The sequence below is a fragment of the Sciurus carolinensis genome, chromosome 11 (assembly GCF_902686445.1).
Source record: "Sciurus carolinensis chromosome 11, mSciCar1.2, whole genome shotgun sequence".
NCBI classification, from domain to species: Eukaryota; Metazoa; Chordata; class Mammalia; order Rodentia; family Sciuridae; genus Sciurus; species Sciurus carolinensis.
The window spans coordinates 89,723,835-89,745,595 of record NC_062223.1 but is presented as its reverse complement, the minus strand read 5'-3'; the positions used below and the strand labels follow the sequence as shown (position 1 = coordinate 89,745,595).

The 21,761-nt window shown below is 36.9% G+C and overlaps 1 protein-coding gene across 1 annotated transcript in view; it reads left to right on the top strand.

Annotated features, from left to right (window-relative positions):
- The window catches only part of Rab38 (RAB38, member RAS oncogene family), a 56,574-nt gene extending 39,375 nt beyond the window's left edge, over window positions 1-17,199 (top strand). Inside the window, exon 3 of the mRNA XM_047517365.1 lies at window positions 15,391-17,199. Coding sequence (XP_047373321.1) covers window positions 15,391-15,543 — 153 coding nt within the window. The 3' untranslated portion in view covers window positions 15,544-17,199. The remainder of the gene's footprint in view (window positions 1-15,390) is intronic.
- The last annotated feature ends 4,562 nt before the right edge of the window (window positions 17,200-21,761 follow it).

Here is a 21,761-nt window from a genome sequence, read left to right as displayed (position 1 = left end):
TGTCAGGATATTCTGAGGTCCTGATTTCATCAATTTTGTCAGTTTTATGTCTCCCTTTTGTAACTAACAAAAATTTGGTTAAGTATGCCTTTTACAACTTTCTCCAATCTTCTTATAAAGAGGAGGTTAGTTCTGGACTTGTTTAATGTAATTAAATACAATCTGGTCCTCAACTTGAGCCCATACAAATAATCATTTTTCTTGGGAGCCAATTCAGTTACCTTGTGTCCAGGAACATTATCAAGGACATTATTCTCAAGATAAATGCACCTAGCAATCTCCTGATTGCTCAGTTTGAAATCTTTATTAGGGAAGAAAATGAAGTTAGTTTATTGTGTATGGTCTTTCTTTTTTGTGTCTTCTGTTAAACTTGTATTACTTTTGTTCTGAATAAACTCAAAACTGTCTTTTCCTGCCATTTGTAGTTTCTTTAAACTTGCCTTTAGATTTGGTTTGAGCTTCCTGACTATTTGGATAAGTTCAGACCTCCTTTGAATCTGTTCTGAGTTCGCTTCCCTTCTTCTATCTTTTGTACATGTTATTTTTAAACCTGTTCTTACCTGAGATGTTCCTGCAGTCAAAATGGTTTTCTTTATAGCTCTTTCCTCTTTCTTCTTTACTGCATTACTCATGATTGTATAGTTAGAATTCCTGTTTTTGAGCTTCCTGTCCTTGTTCTTTCTCTAGACTCAATCCTGAAGACTGTTTTTCACCTATGAGTTGAACCTACATAGTTTTCCCTTCATCATTATATATTACTATTTTCCTATTCATGGAATACTTATTAATGCACTCTTTCTTTCATATTGTCTGGGCCTCAAGATATTAGAACTTCCTATATAACTCATGATTCAAAATTTAGCATTCTTATTTTCTTAGTTCCACACCTTTAAATGTGAATATTAAAATAGTATATTTACCTTTTAGAAACCTTAGAGAATAACCAGGAGTATAAAAGATTAAAATTATCTGTAATCAAACTACTAATTGATTTAACTGCTAATATTTAACTGCTAATATTTCATTTTGTTTCCTACTACTAAGGAAAATGTATATTTAAAAAGAACTCCATCCTATTTTAAAGCATACTTATCCTTAAAGTTTCAACCCATAGAACTGATTGATAATCTCTAGACCTACATGTAGCAGCACAACATGATAATCGCAGGAGGGAGAGAAGAAGTCATGGGTGCCCAGGACCAGTGGCAAAAGTAGTCTTCTGAATAGTGTTTTATGATGAAGAAAGCTTGTGATACACATGTAAGTTGTTCTCAGCAATAATGTTCTAAGTTTTAAAGCTTACATTTGAAGCAGAAGTATCTTTTACCCGGCAAAGGTGTTGTCTTTCTGGATCTACTTGAGTTGGTTGAATTCTACAAGACAACCAGAAAATCAGAACTGAGCTCAGTTCTTAAGTTCCAAGAGACCTTATTTTCCTTTTATATTTTCTCAGAAGATTTTACTGAGTGTCTGCTTTATGCCTTCCTCATTAAGGTAGCTCTTTTCAAGTCATTTATGTTCTACTTTCTTCACCTTCTCTTCATACATGTCTGATTAGATAGTCCCAAACATCCATTTAACCTGCATATTTTAAGATTATCAGATCGTACCTTATATAGTTTATTTCTATTTGTAATGCATAGTTTTGTGGAAAATTTTTTTCTAGTTCTTTTTAATTATATATTGCTTATGTCTATCTAAAACATAAGTATATACATCTACATTGGTGTAGATGATATGTTTGGAAAGAGATTCAAAATCATTCAGCCCTGTTAGGTTGGTACTCCTATTCCCAACTGTCCTTTCCCCTGCCCCTGTCCCCCCTGCCCAGTTGTCCCAGTGGAAGTTGCCACATTTATCAAGTGGTCAAGTTACTGTAATTGGCTAATAGTATACACATGACCAAAGTAAGGTTACTCCTGGTACCTCTGTCTCCTGGAATTAAAGTTGTTCGAGTCTCGTGTGTGAATATGTGACTAAAGCTAAATTCACCAGAGTCCTTCCTCAGGATTCCTGTAACTGGGGTTGAGTGTAGGAAACCTTTTCTCTTTGGTGACTAAACTGTGAACATGTGAGCCAAAATCACTTTATATACAAATAGCGACTGGCAGATAAAGAAAAGAAAACTGACCTGATGGTATTTGCAAGCCTGACTTTATTTTCTAAGGCTCAGGGAGTAAGCATGAGTTATTTTAGCAATTTTGTGACTCCTGGGAGCTGCCCTCCAGATGGCCTAGGCAATACAATGGTTTTCTGATTTTTTGCAACCAAAAACTTACAGCTAATCAAGTGATATAGTACACTCACTTTAGTAAGTGATCTCTTAAACAAAGGCCTTATACTTAAACTCTCAATTTGAGAAATCTTTCCTATTAAGGGATCATTATTCTCAAATCTCTGTGAGTTTAACTATATTAGTCAAGGGATAGAGATAGTCTCAAGGGTCATCTTCAATTCTTAGAAAAAGGCAGAGTATAAATTCTGTCCCTTCCCAGCTACGAAATTGACACCAGAGAGAGGTCTTGATTTGCTCCTAATGACCAACAGAGTTTGTAGCAACATCGGGGCCAAGGCTGAGGTCTACTAATTTCCTGTACTCAGCTGTCCTGAGTTTAAAGGAACTTCACTATAATGAATATGAACATAGAGCAGCTCCCAATATGTTTTTGTAATTTTTAATTGGAATTAGTTCCATTTTCTCTTTTGCAAAACAGTCTGTCCATAAGTTATATTTTGAGGATCTTTGTGCCAATAGACCCTATATTAGCTACAGGCAATACTCGGAGTGCTTAAGTGCCATTTCTTCTCTCTTCAAGCTTATTATCCAGTGAGAAGGTAACTTTCTAAAGGAAATCACAACTGTAATGTAATGTACATGATAATAGCAATTATAAAGCACTACCACGAAGCCCCGAGGAGAGGCACCCAATCCTCCTTTGCCCATACAGGGGGAGGGGAACAATGCCTCATCATAACCAATTAGGGCAATTGTTTCCAACTTTGCATTGAGGAACTTTATTCTGTTAAAGTCATATTTTAAAATATATATGTATTCATCTTAGCATATACTCAGAAAATATGTGTATTTCATCTTAGCATAGGCTTAGAAAGGCAAAAAAAAAAAGAGGTAGTACTATTTAGATAAGAGTACAAAAGCCCAAGGGCAAAGCAAAATCAGTTGATCAACATCTTTATCCCCCAACCCCTCTATCCACAGACACGTCCACACATACCACCACTCATCCAGGCCACTAGTTGCCAAATTGTTTAGAGGAAGACTAGACCTGTGAGATAAAGCATTAGAGAGGGGTTCTGTGAACAGATACAGTTGACTACATGACAACAACCTCTTTGTGTTGGGATGGGAAAGAGAAAGAAAACTGCTGTTCTCTAACCCTCCTATCACAACCTGAAGCTGCCTTTTCCTGGTTCACACATTACGGACGCACATCTTTCTCTATGCTCCCAGTTCTACCCTGTTGCTCTGGTTCCTCTTATGTCATCTCACCAACGATACTAACCCTCTTCCATTTAATGCAAAAAGTTTAATCACATGCCTCTTTCTGTGATCCTCTAAGACTCTGAAACATTTTCTAGAATTATTTAACTATAAGATGCTCTTTTCTCTATATAATCTTCTTAAATTGCAGATCTCAACTTCAGATACCTCACAACCAAAAAGAAATATATTTGCATCTCTAAAAATTCTGGTATAATGATATAATAACTATGAAATGTTGTATTATTCTCTAAGTGCTTATTTTCATTGTCTCTTTTCCCCTCAGTATTGCTAAGTTCTTACACGTATCTCATTCTGTACACACCTCAGCAACTTTGCGAAGTTGGTATTACTGTTGTCATAGATTATTGGTAAAAAAATATTGATGCTTCCCTGAGGTTACATAGCTAGCAGCTGGTAGAACTGGGATAGTTCTGATCATTCTGCTGAATATTTCCCCTTAATGTTAAATAGATACACACAAATAATAAAAATTCAAGATAGAAGAAGATTCCAAAGCTAGAGAATGCACCTGAATTTTATCCAGAAGTTCAAAGAAGAATAAAATGAAATCTTCATAAAACATATCAGCACCTAAATACTTCTAAATGAGATCTGTTTGCTCTGGATAGGCAGGGGATTTAGACAAGGAGATGGAATAAGAAGAACCCAGGAAAAAATATGTTGTGGATCTATAGCTAGAGATGGAAGTTAAGACTAACTCAAGTGTAGGACACAGTGGAAGAATGGCCTATGATCCAGCTCAGTTGGAAACTAGCTAAGTAAAGGAAGTCAGTGGAGATGAGACAAGAGAATTAAGTGTGGCCTTGTTGGTTAGCTCACAGTTTAGTGACCTGTAGTTTTTATGCCTAGGCAGTGTGAGCTGATAAAGTGTTTTAAGCTGGTATTTGAGGATGAAGTATGAATGTAACTACATTACTACATTTTTGTGTGTATGTATGGTACTGGGAATTGAACCCAGGGGTGCTCGACCTATAAGCTGTATCCCCTGCTCTTGTTATTTTTTATTTTGAGACAGGGTCTCACTAAGTTGCTAAAGCTTTCACTAAGTTGCTGAGACTGATCTTGAACTTGTGATTTGCTTATCTCAGTCTCTTGAGTCTCTGGAATCACAGATGCGTGCTACCATGCCCAGCCTATAACTACATTTTAATTAGAGTAGTTAGGAGACAGTCTGTCAGGAATAATGAAAAATGATTGTAGTTGGAAGAAACTGAAAGCACATAGACAGAGAAGAGATTGCATGGGGCCCCAACTAGATTGAAATGTCACAATGACCAGGAGAAGAAAGCACATCACGTCCATCAGCAACTCTAAGAAGAAGCAGAAGAGTCCTGGATTGGCTCCAAAGCGTACCAAGGCACAGAGCAGAAAGCTTTTGATAAATACTGCTTGGGCTATGGAAAGTGCTTAATAATGGTTTGCCGAATAACAAATTATTTCATTTAGTTACCTGATGTTCAAATTTTTAAAGAAGAGTTTAGATTCATGTATCTCCTCTTTTTTTTTTTTCTATTATAAGTTTCTGAAATAAAGAAAATAAACATGTTATTCTTTATCAGAAAGAAAAAACCTACATAGCAAGTGGTAACTGCTGGATCAGGGAGGTATCCCCAGACTAAGAAGGACTTGTTATCTAACTGTGGAATTTAGGACTTAGACATCAGGGATTTGGTAGGGTGAGGCAGACTTAGGGCCTAGGGTTGAGGCCAGAGTTCTGGTAGTTAATTAGTTCATTGACCTTCCAAATACAAAAAGGTAGTTGTTTAAATGTGAATTTGTTTAATCTTAGAACACATCCATTTTTATGCACAGCTCTTGTTCTTATTTGTTTTCATTCATGCTAACATTATTCTTATAACTGTGGCACAGATAGTTTAACTTATGCTATTCGGAAAAGCAAGGGCTTCAAACTCTGTACTAAAGAGTTAGTTGATGGCTGGACAAAAGTGTAGTATATAAAGAAAAAAAATAAACTAAAGACCTAAAAGAAAATTATCAGTCTAGAACTGGCAATTCATTTAATTTCATCAAAGTTCTTAATGGAAAAAGGGGATGTTAAAATAATCATAAAGAGTAATGTAAGCTATATTAATATCTAGTCATATATAGAAGGTGGAGATAGTACAGATAGAGATAGATATCTATATGTATAGATGTGTAGATATAGATATATCTTATACTTTTGCCCCAAATATCATAATTATGAGCATCATAATTCCATCAAGTGGATATTATTATATCTTTCTTATAAGTAATGTCCAAGAAAATTAAATATTTTGTCTGAGTACATCTAACTATTAAATAGCAAAAAAGCTGCCTGAAATAATTTTGGAGCATCAAGCCATAAAGAATTATTTTTAAAAGAGCAAAATCAGGAATCCAACCTAAGTCTGCCTCACTGAAAAGACCTTAATTACCAAGTATATTTCAGTTTAATATTTATAGACTGGTTCAAGCTCTCTTCTTTCTACTCACCTAAAAAGAATGGTGTCGAATAGTAACTGAAAAAAAAAAAAAAGAACTGTTTGACTTGTGAAATAAATTCTGTTGTGAACATGTATTCTTTTTCACTCTACAGAAATCACCCATATTTAAAATTATTTTCAGATTGCATCCTCAACTTTCACTTCTGTGAGGACCTTGTTCACTCACTTATTCATTCAGAAAGTCATCAGTTCATCATTCATTTATGCATTTACCATCTGCAGGAACCATGCTGGACACCGGGCTGTAGCTAAAGAACCCTCAAGATCCCTCAGTCCAGTGGAGGATCCACGCAAGCAAGCCATCACTTGATGACTAGGGATAGGTGTCCAAGTATAAGGGTGCCTGTCTGTTCCAGCCAGGGGGAAGTCAGAGGGGATTTCCCATAGGAGGAGATCACCAAAGAATGACCTAAAGGAAGAGGTACACAGACAGACGCGGCACCTTGTGTTTATTGGATCAGTAATTTAATGTCTAGGGGCTTCAACTGTGTATTTCATTTAACTATAAGAAGAACCCTATAAAATATAGTTATGATTGACCTCATTTTACAGATTGGAGTTGGGGAGCTGAGGCTTTCGATTTGTTCCTGACCCCACAGTAAAACCAAATGATGAAGCTTGACTGTAGACTCTTTCTTTTTTCATTATATCCTGGGACAGTGATGCTCTAGTCTCAATTTGCAGTCTTGACATACAGACATGCCAGAATAAAAACAGTTAATCATGATAGAAATAATTGTAAATCAGATCATTTTTATTCATAGCATTCAATAAATAATACTTTAAATTGAATTTAATCAACCCAGCAAATACTATGGCTAAGTAGTTTATTCTATGTGTCTTGGTCTCCTTTGTAAAATAGGGTTAATAGTGTCTCTACTCTCAGGGTGTGCTAAGGGTTAAATGAGATCATGCATGTAGCAGCATACACAGCATAATGCTGTGTAAATGTTCAGTATTAAGCGTTCAACAAATGTTAGCAATTATTACTATTAATATTGTGTCTGGTGGGTCATTTATCTTATCATACTGACAAATGGGAAAGTATCTGAACTGAATGCTGCTATTCTTCATGAATGGGGTTTATTAAGTCTGGCTAAATGATAGTTTTTGAGCTTGTGTTTATTATTTCTTCTCTTTTCAAAACCCATTATTGGGTGCTCTAGCACAGCTTCAGTAAAAGACTCACAGCAAGAGCAATTAAAACATGACTGAGTTGAAAATGAAGTGTTATTAGAGGAAAATCTGTGAATGCTCTGATTCTTAATGGTCATTCATGCTAAGTCAGACATTACATATTGGCTTTGGCAAATATGTCTCAGGAATGCTAAACTAAGAAAGACTTGGAAACTGTGTCTGCCTAATATTAGGATTATAGGACTTAGTGTATAGGAGGAGAGGCAAGGAGGATAAACTTGTTTTTTCAGGGGCCATGAATTGAACAGGAATGAATAACATGGCATACTAGACAGTACTCATGTATCATTTAAAGATGTTTCAAATTAAAAATCACTAAATTAGTTAATTATATCAACTTAAACATAATACATTGTAGACTGTTAACTTGTCATTTTTGATATGTGGAAAGAAAGCAATAGCCAACAAGTTAGGAGGCCTGACTCCTCATATCTTCAACAAATATTTATGGAGAGCAGCTGTTGAAGGGCAGGGACTCTGAGTTTGAGTCTGGTTCAGCCATCTGACAGCTTCGGAGCTTGCAGGGATTGCATGAGTAGTGGCTGAGGATGGGCTAGAAAACCAAGTGCTGAAAGTTTGATTTGTTGGCTGTTTGCCTTTGGGAAGGTTATTTTGATTTCCTTATCTAGGGTTTTGAGAGGATGATCTTAGTTGATATAGGTGATGTTCTTAAATGATAGCCTGGTTTATAATAAGTTGCCCATAGGTATTAGCTATATTTGGTAATACTGTGGTTTAGAGATCTCTTACCATCCTGGAAGCAAGGAACACAAACCTAATTAGATATAATACTTCAGTTACAGTCTGCATGCAATAAGGTATAGTGATCAGTGTCAACTGAGGTAGGTACTAAGAGCCAGAGATACATTTCATAGTACTGGGAGAAGGCTACTCAGAAAGAACAATCTTTCCAGAGACAGGAGGTATGGAGGCAGCAAGAGCTAAGAGGTCAGATGCACTTCAGCATGTTTCCCTGTGAGGTTCAGTAGACTGTAAGATGCCAGGCAACTCACTTGCCCTCTTTGCCTTAAATTCCTAGTGTGTCAAACAGAGCAGGTTGAATTAGTGATGTCTAAGTTTCCTTCCTGTGTCATACTTGGCGATTCTAATAAGCTTGGGATATTTGATGCCTGAAGTGGTTTACCAGAGGCTGGGTAATGGAAAGAAGATCCATTAGCAGATAAAAGAAAAGGGATAGAGGGTATGAGGCACTGCTGCTGGGTGGAAAGAAGGTTTGAAATGGACTTTATATCTGATGAATAAAGACTGGGACTGCAGTGAGGCTTTGGTGGATGTGGAAGAAGTATTGTCAGAGGGACACTGTGCTAATCAGATTTTTGTTGCTATGACAAAACTGGTGAGAAAGCTAGTAAAGGAGGGAAGATTTATTTAGGCTCACAGTTACAGAGGTTTCAGTCCAAGGTCAGCTGGCTCCATTGTTCTGGGCCTGTGAAGAGGCACCAGCATCATGGCAGAAGGCCATGGTAAAGGAAAGCTGCTCACCTGAGAGTGGCTAGGAACCACAGAGAACAAGAGAGGAGGGGTCCTCAGGCAAGATATTGTCCCCAAGGGCACTAAGCCCTACCTCTTACAGTTTATCTCCCAGTAGTCTGTTCAACTATGAATCATTGATTAGGTTAAAGTCCTCATGATCCAGTTACTTCCTCAATACTACACTGGGAACCAAGTCTTCAACTCATGAATCTTTGGGGGACATTCTAAATCCAAACCATGGCAGACACAATCTTAGTGGTTGACTTTATTTGTGACCTTTTCTGTATCCCATTTCTCCAAGCTGACCATGTGGCTGTGTTCTATATTAAAATCAGTGATAGTGTGGCTCCATCTGTCCTTCCCAATGCCGGTTAGACTAAAATCTGGTAAGGTTCAGATAATAGAGCATCATTGAAGATCTGGTTTGTTAGGATCACACTCTCCACTTATACCTCCCCTTTATGAAGAAAATGTGGCAGAGTGCCAAAATATGGGCTTTAGATGCAGGTGGGCATTGACTCAGGTGTAAACAAAATGTAGGCCATGAACTGTATGTAAGAAGACAACAGGGAAAAGAAAAATGGAAAAATATTGGAGCTTTGAGGAAGAGAGTTTGAAGCCAGTTTCTGACCCTTACCATCCCTGAGACCTTGCACACATCATTCTATGAACTTCATTTTTCTCATGTGTAAAAATAGGGCAATAATGCAGACTGTGGCATTATTGTGGTGATTAGTGCCACATTCTGAGAACAAATGCCTGAGAAATGAAGCTCAGTTTGGGGGAGTCCCAATAGAAGCTCAGGATCACAATGGGAGGCAGCAGTTTCCCATAGGAAATGGAAAGTTGTGGTGATTATTAGGAGGGGGGAGGACAGATGTGCTTAGCAGACAAAATTCCAGATGTCCACTACACTGGCATTCATGTTCGTTTTTAACTTAAAGTAGAGAGAAATCTAACAACATGTTTGCACTTAGTGCTCAGTGAACAAGTGCTGAATCTTCTCAGAAGAATTTAAAACCCCTGTTCTATGCAAGACTTGTTTTAGTGCTGTTAATCTCCAGAAGGCCAGTGGCTCTGATTAAAATATCACAGGGCTGAGGAATTTAGTGCCCTAACCCTGGAGCCTCTGGTACATTTGGTGTTTTGTTTGAGGTTGGTGTATTTGGAAAATTTTGGAAGGATGGATTCTTTGAAAGCCTCTAACTAGGCAAATGTGAAGATTTTCTATTAAGAATTTTTTTCTTCTGTGTGTTACTGGGGTCAAAGATTAAATAATTTGCCTCCAGATGGATGTTCTGAAGAGCTAATTAAAAAACTGACAAAAGTGCTCAGGACCTCAGCTGATTAGATTTATATGCCTTTCTCCACCAAAAGCTCAGAAGCACTGCAGCTGAGAAACACTGTATTAGAGTATATTTTCAGAAACTCAACAATAGAAATAAAAAGGACAGTGTATTTAAAGACATTCTTAATTATCTGAGTGTGTCTCAGAACTGGCTGAATGTCTTAAATAAGTAAAGAATGTTTTTTAAAAATATCCTATGTTGGTATGCCATGCCAAGCCAATTAGACCAAAGTCTGGGAGAAGGACCCTGATAATGTGTTTTTAAAAACTTTTCAATGGCATGAACATTCAACCAGAATTGAGAACCACTGATTTAGGAATAAAACTATTTGAGTTATCTGTTTTAATCCTGGGAGACACTATAACATAATGTATAGGAAGCAGCCTGGGAATTTGTTATCAGGGCCATCTTGGTGGACATGACAGATTGGCAAAAATCACGCTCAGTTCTGACTTTTAACATGTGTCTATCAGTTTTATAATATATTTTTTGTGAGGAGTGGATGTAAACATTATTTCATAAATGAGGCACTTACTTAATTTTGGTAGTTACTATCATTTGTTTTTAGTAAAATGCTTTGTTAGTCATTTTAAACCTGTTTCTCAGGCTTACTTATTTGATATAAATGAAAAGATTCTTAGCAGTGGCACAAACATGAGCACGCATCAACCTAAAGCAGTCAGCACAATAGAACATCTTGTCATATTGCAGATATGTGAATAAATCAAGGTCAGATCCAGTCTAAGTGTACGTGACTTGGAAGTTATAGAATGTGTAAATTTCCTTTCTAGCAAAAGATGCTCCTGGGAATGTTGTTGCTACTGTCTTATAATAAATGCAAATAAGAATTCCCAGGTATTATTTTACACTTGATCTGGCAGCTGTGTTTCTATATAATCACCCAGAAAATGTGAGCCTGGCTATGTCAACCTGGATGCCAAGTAGCTCAATCAATCATACTGCAATCTAATTGCCCACAGGATCTGAACTTGTGGTTTTGTGAGGCAGGGTTTGATTATCCAAGCTAGCCTTGGGATAGAAGGGGAGAGAGGTTTGTTCTGTATTGCCATTCCTTCTCCCAGTCTAGGCCCTTTGGCTGTGACTTCAATGGTGTATAGAAAGTCAGAGAGAGCAGATATATTTGGAAATGTGTCAACAATACAGATCAGCCTTGGCTGAGATCCTGAGTGTATGCTCCTATACTTTTTGTGTTGGAACAAAGAGCCCTGTCCATTCTGTTACTTTGTTAATTTGGGGAAATTTTTTAGGGGAGCTGAAAAGAGAGTTTGGTTCAACCTTGTGCTTTAAGTGCTACACACCTTCCTCATATTTTTGCAGAAGGGATGTGATCGGTCTGTTATTTACTTCTCTCCCTGAGCTCACAACTGGCCCTACCTCTTATTAGTGTGTGATTTGGGGCCAGCCACTTATTCTCTCTCAACCTGAGCTTCCTCAGCTGCCAAATGAAAGAAAGAACACACACATTGTAGTTGAATACACATCATTATTGACTAAGTGAGGTGTTACATGAGGAGAATTATGGAGATAACATGTATCAAATGCTTGCTCTATGCCCTTCACTGATTGATGTAATTCACACTCTAAGTATTAACTTGTATTAATTTATAATCATTGGTGAAGTAGATTTTTAAAAGTTTCCTTTTAAGTATGAGGAAACTGAGGCACAGAGTGATCAAAGTACGTTTTCTCAAGGTCACACAGCCAGAAAGTAGGGAAATTGAGATGAGGGTTTGAATTCAAGCCTCTGCTCTGAAGTATACCCCTTGCCTTTTTCTAGAATGCAAGTGGTAAATATAGGGGTAAATAATAACATCTGCTTTTCTTCATGATTTCCTATTAAAATTCCTAATCTGAAATTGGTGTGCTGTGGCAACCACCACAATGGGAAATATTATAAGTGTTCACTAAATACTTATCAATACATTAATTGTCAAAACATAGTGCAGAACATCTATACAATCCTACCTGGCAATGGATTTGTGTAGTACTGTGAGTTCATTTGACCAACTGAATATTCAGGGGTTTACAGTGGTCCATCCCTGAGATGTCCTTTCCACTCGTTTTAAAAATGTCTTTGCTGTTTATACAAATCTTGCTGGTGTCTAAGTTCAGTGAGGACTGGGACCCATTTTATCATCTTTATCTCTGAGCCTAGTACTTATCAGGAATCTAAATTATATTAATTAAAACCATCAGTGCGACTGATTCACCATGAACTGCTGCCCTGTTCATATCTGCAATATCAACACAGATGCTCCCACTGCTTGGTTTTGCCTGATTTTTTGGTCTAAAGCCCCGTCCTTGGTCCTCAGTCCTCGGAGACCTCACATGTTAGACCTAACACCAACTACCTCTACTTCGTGTAAACAGTTTAACCAGCGTCATCTTATCTTTCACTAACATGATCCTGCTGGGCTTAGGTTTTTCATTGTTTTTCTCATAATGACAATGCATTTTCATTTATTTGCCCATATTAGCATTTAAGTCTGCTCAGAGTAGGTTTTACTGATTTACGCACAATGAAAGAAACCCTATTTAAAGGTACTTTAATATATGGGTGGAGACTTAAAAAATACTACTTACTTGAATGTGAAGGAGACCTTTTTAATGTTTAAAACTTGGGTTTTTCTTCTGTCAATTAAACATTTTATCATAATATATGAAAGGGAAAGGAACTGAAATTTAGTACATATTGAGTCTAACATTGGGAAAAATTGTTTTAATTTCCTTTTGCACATGATTTTAAAAACAATTTTGGAAAAGAATTTGACTTAGCAATAAACAGACTTCAATGTCAGAGAGACCTGGGTGTGAGTTCCAGTCTTCAAGCCCACTTGCTTAGTGATTCTATGGAAGTCTCTACTCTGTCTAAACTTTATTTTTCTTATGTATAATTATATATGATACTATCTCATGTTTGGTATTTGGGGTAGGATTTTATTCTCTCTTTCTCCCACACACAAGCAACAGCCAAATGGAAATCCAGATATTAATTTATTAACTGCTGGTCAAGTATGTTAACGTCATTCCAATCAGTGTAGGACTTCTGCTTGCCTATGGGGCTGAGACCTGGACAGCTATGCCCCACCATACTGATGGTGAGACAGTAGAGGACCATTGAGTGGGCTTCTACTCAGACACATGAACAAGTGGCTGGACTCACGAGCAAAGTGTCAAACTAGGTCTGTCCCAAAGAGCTATGCCCTGCCTAGGTTTCATTACTGCTTCTGAGCAGGCACCTCAAGTGTGAACTCTAGGCATGACAGTAGGAAGAGAAAGACTGGCAGAAGGTGTGTCAAGCACTGGCAATGACTTAAGGCACAGTAACCTGCCCAACAGGGAATAGGGCATAAGCACTGCTAGTCTCTGTGCCTTTTATGGAGTGAGACAGAAAGAAGAAATGCCACTTCTACCTCCACCCAACAATAACGACAAAAATCAGTAAGAACAAAAATCTAATTTTTATCTTACAGTGTTTTATATGAGATTAAATAATATAAAGTGCCTAGCATGTTCCCACTGTGAAGGTGCCAATAAACACAACACCCTCTCAAGAGAATCTAGTTAATTTTGTTAGGGAACTGTTATCAGCAAGACCATTTTATAGTTGGGGAAACAGAGGCTTAAACACCTCTGTACTGTTTGGGTATAAAAACCAGAATAATAACCTAGTACAAACAAAAAGGCAACAAGACCTTTACCTTGTGTTTTAATTTAGCAACCCTCAGAAGCATTTTCATTAAAGCTCCATAGAGGAGAAATAAATAATCAGACTGTTGTCTTGGTCTCTAGGTTACCTTGTGCTCTCAAAGCAGGTAAAATCAGGGTTGGACTTGAAGGCCAGGGAGCATGCTAATGAGTATTCACAGCTAATTCCATTAGCCACAGATGCATTTAGAAGCAATAACTGCCTCTTACATTTTCCATGTAACATGACTTCATGCAATGACCTCAAAATACATCAACATTTTTGACATCCACACAAAAATTAAGGGTAAGTAGTTCTATTTCAGATTGGTTAGCAAGGTACTGCAGTAAACCAATTTGGCAACAAGAAAGTCTTGTCTCCTTATATTGAATATGGGGAAACACATCAGAGAATTTCTAGAAATTGTGAGAAAAACAATACAATTTAATTTTACTAGAGATCTTCACTCTACTACTTTTTACCTGAGAAATGATATTTTTATTTTAGACTACTGGTAGCAAACATTCTGTATTTCTCTTTTCTGACTAGCAGGAAGACAAAGCAATTTGTTCTAAAGTAATTAACTACATAACCTATTTTAGATTCAAATGTCTGCTTCATATTTTCTCCAAACTAAGCTTTTTTATTTCTGGAAACTCTATTCATATTTCTGATTTCACATTTTTCTTTAAAGAGTTATATCCATCCAGATTGTCTAGGTAATGCCACAGCTTCAAATCTCAGTGACTTGGAACAATGAGGTTATAATTCTCACACACACTACACGTAACTTCATGGACTGAAGGGAAATTTGCCTTCACTTGATCCTTCACCATAGACCCAGGCAAGAGAATTCCCTTCTCTGGGTTTCCATGACTGCCGAGACAAAGAAAAGAAGATGAGGAACTGAGCACTCACTTTTATTGCTGCTATGTAATGGTGAGACTCATCACCTCTCACATTTCATTGGTCAGCAAGTCACCTGGCCAGGCCTAATTTCAAGGAGGTCAGAAGTACTGAACTCCTACCATTTGACTGCAGGGCAGAGAGCCAGAAATAGTTTTTAATCCACTAATGACCACTGCAAAAGGTGTTCCCATTATTTCTATTTCATATCAAGGCCACAGAAGTAGAATGTAGCAGAGGACAATAAACCCCTAAGCTAGACAGAAAACTTATGCTTCTCCTACAGTATTATGCTATAATGTGAATAAGAAAATCGCCCTCTAACAAATTCAACCTGCTAAGTGAATCCATCAAACACTACTCCTATGTCGCAAATTAAAATAAGTACATGTACTTTTATGAGGGAACAAAAGGTAAAGTTCTTTGAAGGAATAAATGAGAGTGAGGGAAAATAAGAGAATTCATGGGTCATGTATAAAAAGGGACACTTAAATGAATCATCAAGAATACTGCTCTTTCGGGGTTGGGGTTGTGGCTCAGTGGTAGAGCACTTGCCTGGTATGTGTGAGAAACTGGGTTTGATTCTCAGCACTACATAGAAATAAACATAAAATAAAGGTCCATCGACAACTAAAAAAAAAAGATACTGCCCTTTTGTCACATATGGGCCTCTGCTCCAAGTTCATTTTAGAATGCTGAATAAGAAAAGTTGTTTTTCCCCCTTAGGAAAACATAAACATCGACGAAGCCTCCAGGTGCCTGGTGAAGCACATACTTGCCAATGAGTGTGATCTAATGGAGTCCATAGAGCCGGACCTGGTGAAGCCCCATCTCACCTCACCCAAGGTTGCCAGCTGCTCCAGCTGTGCCAAGTCCTAGTAGGCTCCTCCACTGGCGTGTGATGAAGATAACCCCATGATCCCATGAATTGTGCCTCAATTTTTACCATTTTGGATAAATGTCAGGATAGGGAAACATACGTGGGAAGCCAAAGTGCTATGCCTGTATCTTTACTGTAAAAGAGAAATAAGAAATATTTGTTTTATGTTTGTTCACTACCATCAGCACAGTGTTTACAAGCTTTTTAAATATTTAGTCTGTTACAAAATTGTGTTGCATAGCTGAGCAAAATGTTGCAGGGTCAGAATTAGCCCTGGTGTGTGCTCCTTTAAGTCAGCAAAGGACTCAGGACTTAAAGAGAAGGGGGATAAGAGCAAACTAGCTGTCAAGTTAAGCATTGGTGTTTGCCTTGCCCTGGTGTGTCTTTGTTCAGACTTCAATACATTCTGTGATGGTCTGACAGGCCTATTAAATAGAAATGGTATTTTCTCCAGAGATGACCTCCATTCTTGGCAGACCTGAGAGTTGTCTATGATTTAGCTCTTCAGAGTCATGTACACAGGCTTCCTGTGCTTTTGTTGTCTGCATTGTCATTTACCATGCCCTGGATATTGGTTTAACTGAAAACTGTATGAAAAGACCTGCACCCTCTGTGTGCCTTTCTGTTAGCTTTCTCTGAATCTGTGGGACTCTTCTGTACATGTAATATATATATATATATAATATATATATATTATATATATTCACAAGCAAAAAATAAAACATAAAAGATGCTGTTTCCCTCTTTTCTGAAAGTGCTTTAAGTTTCTTAGTATTGTGAACTTGTTTTTGGCAATGTAACCATGCTTCTCAAGATTCATTTCTAAATATTATTTTATAAAGGACATGAGAAATTGGGATGAGTCTATTCTATCTACATCTACTATTTATATCAATATTTAGGCCAAAAAAACAAGCAGTATATATACATTTTTGATTAATCACAGAAATAAATCCTCTTTTTTTTTTTTTTTTTGCAGTGCTGAGGATTGAACCCAGGGCTTTGTGCTTGTGAGGCAAACACTCTACCAACTGAGCTATATCTCCAGCCTTAAATCCTCATTTATCAAGAAGGCATCAGACCAATCAACATAAAAAGAAATGACTAAAATAATTATGGTGCTGCCTTGCTTATCATAAGGTTGTGGTGCTAATATTCCACAAGGAGCTAGTATTGATATCCTCAGGTACTCATACCAGTGGAGTACACTCACAGCAGCCTTGTCTTTGGTAACAGATATTTTTCCTTACATATTCTTGACATTCACTGTTTTCATAAGTACCAGCAACATGGCTTCCTATGTAAGTCTTTTTAAGCCCTACTCTTTGGACATTCTCTGACTCCTGGAGCAGCTAGTTCACAAGTTAGACAGGTCAGAAGTGTCAGGGAGTCAGTGTCTCCAGGAATAGCTCTTAGCCAATGATAGTAGAGGCTGGAGGACGAATACTCTGGGTCCCGCATCACTCAGGTTGGGCAATTCTGAGGCATGCTCTGTGAACTCTCAGAGGTCCTCAGTGGAATTAAGTCCCTGTTTCCCTCAAGGGTTATCTTCCCATATGATTCACCCTTAAATTGGCCTTGTATCCTTTCATCCCTTATCTCCTTACTCTTTTACAGGTGCTTCTTTGATTCATTTTCCAAATAAATGGCATTAATTCAAATCCTTGTCTCTGGGTCTTCTTACTGGGGAACCTAACTCAATTTAGTTAAGACAGAAGGAAGCAGGAAGCTTCCTGGGAAGCAGATCCTTAATATCAGCTTTCAGAATTCAGTCATTCACCACCCAGGTGATAGCAAGGACCTATTTCTGGTAGATAATGTGATAGAGCTGTTGCACCATTATTACTATGAATCTTGCATGGTGGTAATGCTATTGGCTCTTGTATTTGAAAGATTAAAATATTGTGAAGCTTGTTCACTGCTATAGAAATTATAAAGGAAGAAGGGAGATACTTCAAGATATTTGAATTGACAGTGGTTTTTTGGATAAGAGCTCAAAATCACAAGCAACAAAAGCAAAAATGGACAAATGGAATGATATCAAACCAAGAACTTTATGCACAACAAAGGAAAAAATCATTAGAGTGAAGATCCACCCTACAAAATGGAAGAAAATGTTTGCAAACTATTTATCTGATAAGGGATTAATATCTAGTATTTAAAAATACTAAAAATGTTCAACAACTAAAAAGCACCCCCCCAAAATTAGAAAATAGGCAAATGAATAGACACTTCTCAAAAGAAGATATGCAAATGGTCAACAAATATATGAAAAGTGCTCAGTATCATAAGCCAACAGGAAAATGCAAATCAAAACCACAGTATCATTTCACCCTAGTGAGAATGGTAAAGTCAGAATGCTTTTTTGTCTCAGAAAAAAAAACAAAGCAAAAAAAAAAAAAATGTTGGTGAGGATGAAAAGGTAACTCTTATACACTGTTGATATGATCTAAACTAATACATCACTGTAAAGAACAGAATGGTGGTTCCTCAAAAAACTAATTAGATCTATCATATGATCTAGATATCCCATTTCTAGGTTTATACCCAAAGGAAGTGAAATCAGCAAACTAAAGAGTTACCTGAACTCCAAGTCTTTGCAGCACTTTTTACAATAGGCAAGATGTGGAATGAATGATGATGAATGAAGATGTAGGATGAATGGCTAAATAAAACACTGTATATATGTACAATGGGCTATCATTCAACCATAAAAAATAAAATGTGTTATTTGCAGCAAAATGGACGGAATTAGAGAACATTGTGTTAGGTGGAATAAGTCAGATGTGGAAAGACAAATGCTACTTGTTCTCTCACATATGTGGAAGCTAAAAACTTAGATCTCAAAGTAGGTGAGAGTAAAGTAATAATTACTAGAGGCTAGGTAGGCAGGGTGAATAAAGGGAGAGTAGATAATGGACCCAAAATACAGTTAGGAAGAAAAATTAGTGGTGTTGCACAATGCAGAAAGGCTGTTATAGTTCACAATAATGTACATTTATGAGAAATATATTTTATGAAGGCCCATACATAATAAGGAGATGAAAATGCTTATTATCCAAATTTGATCAGTGCACACTGTATATATGTATTAAAATATCATACTGTACCCATATATTTGTATAATTATTATGTGTTAATTTTAGAAAAGATATATGGGCTAGTGAAGTAGTTTAGTGGTAGACTACTTGCCTAACGTGTGAAGCCCTGAATTCAGTCCTCAGCATGAGCACGTACTCACACACACACACACATACACACACACACACACACACACACACACACAAAGAAGAAATAAAATACATAAAAAAAGAATCTCTGAATGAAGAAAAAAATATTTACTGAGATGCACCAATACTTCAATTAGGTATGAAAGCTGAAGACTTCTAAGCTGCAGCTAGCTCATTTATAGCACAGACAATACTGTAAATCAGGCATTAGATTTCATTTTATATAGGAGGCTAAATTCATAATGCTAGCAAATGTCTACCCCTAAAGTGAGTACATTATAGGAATGGAAGGGGGCACCAAAATATAGGACAATATATTTAGGGGAACATCCTTGAGTCTTGAAACCCTAGATCCTTCTGAAGAGTGGAGAAAGGATAATTGTCCTGTAAAAGCCTCATCTCAGTAGTACGTTTTAGTTATTGCTTGCCTTTGTCAAGTTTTGTTCTCATTTCCCATTATTGCTTCCAGACAAATAATTAGGGCCAAGGTTTGGCAGGACTTGAGTAGAAAGGGACAATGATCTTCTGTAACTTGACAAAATGGATTATTCATCGAATGAACTACAGAATCTGGCTAATAAATACTAGTAGCAACCCAGAGAACATCCCAAAGAATTGACTTTGACATATTGAGATATTGGATCAGAGAGGATAAAATATAAGAACAGATAGTAGAAAATCTATTTATATAATGGCACTCCTCATGAGTTTGCTTTCAACATTTTGGCAAGTCCACCTGTAGTTGATCTTAATATGCTACTGAACTTGAAGTTTGCAAGAGATGTTGGACTAAATTAAATAATGTGGAGATGTAAGAACTACCTTGGCAAAGTATCATAGAAGAGATTCAAGTTCTTACAGAAATGGAAGTATTACAAGGTGTCTCATTTGAAAGGCCAGGAAACCTACCAGCTGGTTATGTTCCCCAGCTGAGTCTAGAAGGTGCTTCCTTTACTAAAGCAATAAGGGGTCATTGAAAAAGAGAGATGCAACATCAAGAAGAAGCTCAGTGATGACTGTTTTCTATAGACTGGGTTTAAGACGGTAGAATTGTTTCTGTGTTTTGATCGAAATGACTCTCCCTACATGGTTAAGAAAAGATGTGGTGCTAAAATGATGTGTTATGTTTCTTATGTCCTGAGAAAGCTAAAAGCAAAAATCAGAAGCACCCAAGAAATAACTATGGAATCTTGAATTCATTGTCTTTTAAAATATGCACTGAAAGGTGTTGTCTGAGTTATGTATTTTAAAAATGAGAAATGTCTTCTACCCTTCTTCCACCACTGAAAATTATATGTATAACATGTATAACAGTCTTCAAAATGAATATTCATTGATCCAGTGACCCCCATACTCCCCAAATACTTATTAAACAAGTACTATAATCCTAACACTTGTGGTAGGCACTGTTGTGGAGATATAAATGACTAAGTCATGATCCCAGATCTTCAGATATTTTGGTCTGGTAGGACACTCAAACATGTAAATAACTCCTCTGTTTTAAGAAAGAAGTCTAATATCTAAACCAAGATATTTCTTCCAAAACAATTTGTTTCTTTTTTTTCTTTCTTTAATTTTTATAGACTGCATTTTGATTCACTGTACACAAATGGGGTACAACTTTTTGTTTGGTTGTACACGATGTAGATTCACACCATTCATGCAATCAAACATGTACGTAGAGTAAAAATTTGTTACTTTAGGCAGGAAGTAGAGCTCCAATTATGCTTCAGGAGAGGAAACATATATTCCTGCCATTCTCTTCCTAGAACAGAGATCAAGCCACACTAGATAATTTTGTTCAGCAGACAATAGTGGAGGAAATACCCATATGCCCTCAGCCCTCAGCATATGGCCTATTGTTTGGAATGTTCTTTATTTTTCCTGAATATTTTAGCTGTCCTCAAGGATGAGCATCCTGACAGTTTGTTCATCTCTGTAGACGGTGAGTGAGTTGCCAAGGCATACACAGGTACCAATGAGCAAAGTAAAGATTCAAACTGCTATGTCCGTGCTCCTTTTATGATAAATAATCTCCTCTTTTTTTTCTCATTTTATTGGTGTATTACAGTTATACTTAATGGTGGGATTTATTGTTACATATTCACACATGCACACAGTATAACAATATAATTTGACCAGTATCATTTTTAGCATTTCCCTTTTCCCTCCCAACTATCTCTAATTAGATTTCTGGAAGGGACAAAAATCTGAATGCAGAACAGAAAGCTCAGCCTAGAAGATGATTATGGAGCTTGCCACGTACAAGACACTGCTTAGTACTTCTCTTGACTATGAGCAGTATTGTCATGAGATAATACATATAAAACATTTAGTATCTAAAACATAGCAAGTAATCAATGTGGTTTTTATATATTGTCTTCTTATTTTAAAAATTGAAATAGTGAAAACAAAGCTATCTCTTAAAAATGGCATATATTTTGGGGTGTGACAAAAATGGAGCCCCAGGGCTAGTCCAGAGGCAGAAAATTGATTAGTGGTTGCATAAACTTGGGGTCATTAATGGGTGACAGGTGAAAATACAGGTTTTCTTCTTTAGGTGATAAAAATGTATAATTAATTGTAATGACAGTTGCACAACTTATGAATACACTAAAATCCGTTGAATGGTGTACTTTAAATAGCTGGAATATACAGTATGCAGATAAATAATAATAAAGCTTTGATATAAAGCAAAACCATAGAGGAAAAAACAATATAAAATTATTGTTTTGCCCAGTTCATTAATTCAGCCTAACTGGAATGTTGTCCTGGTGTTATTCCAGTGGAAGGAATCTAAGAGGTGCCTTTTTACCAAGGCTGTCATCTGCCTCATTAGTCATCACCTCTGAATTCACAACTTGCTCTCAGATGTTGGAACAAGCATTATGCATGGGTTTAAATTCAGCTACATCTGAGCTGTTTCTGTCTGAAAATGTCTTTGACTTTCTGAGCTCACCAAACAAAGAAAATGCCTCGATGTTGGA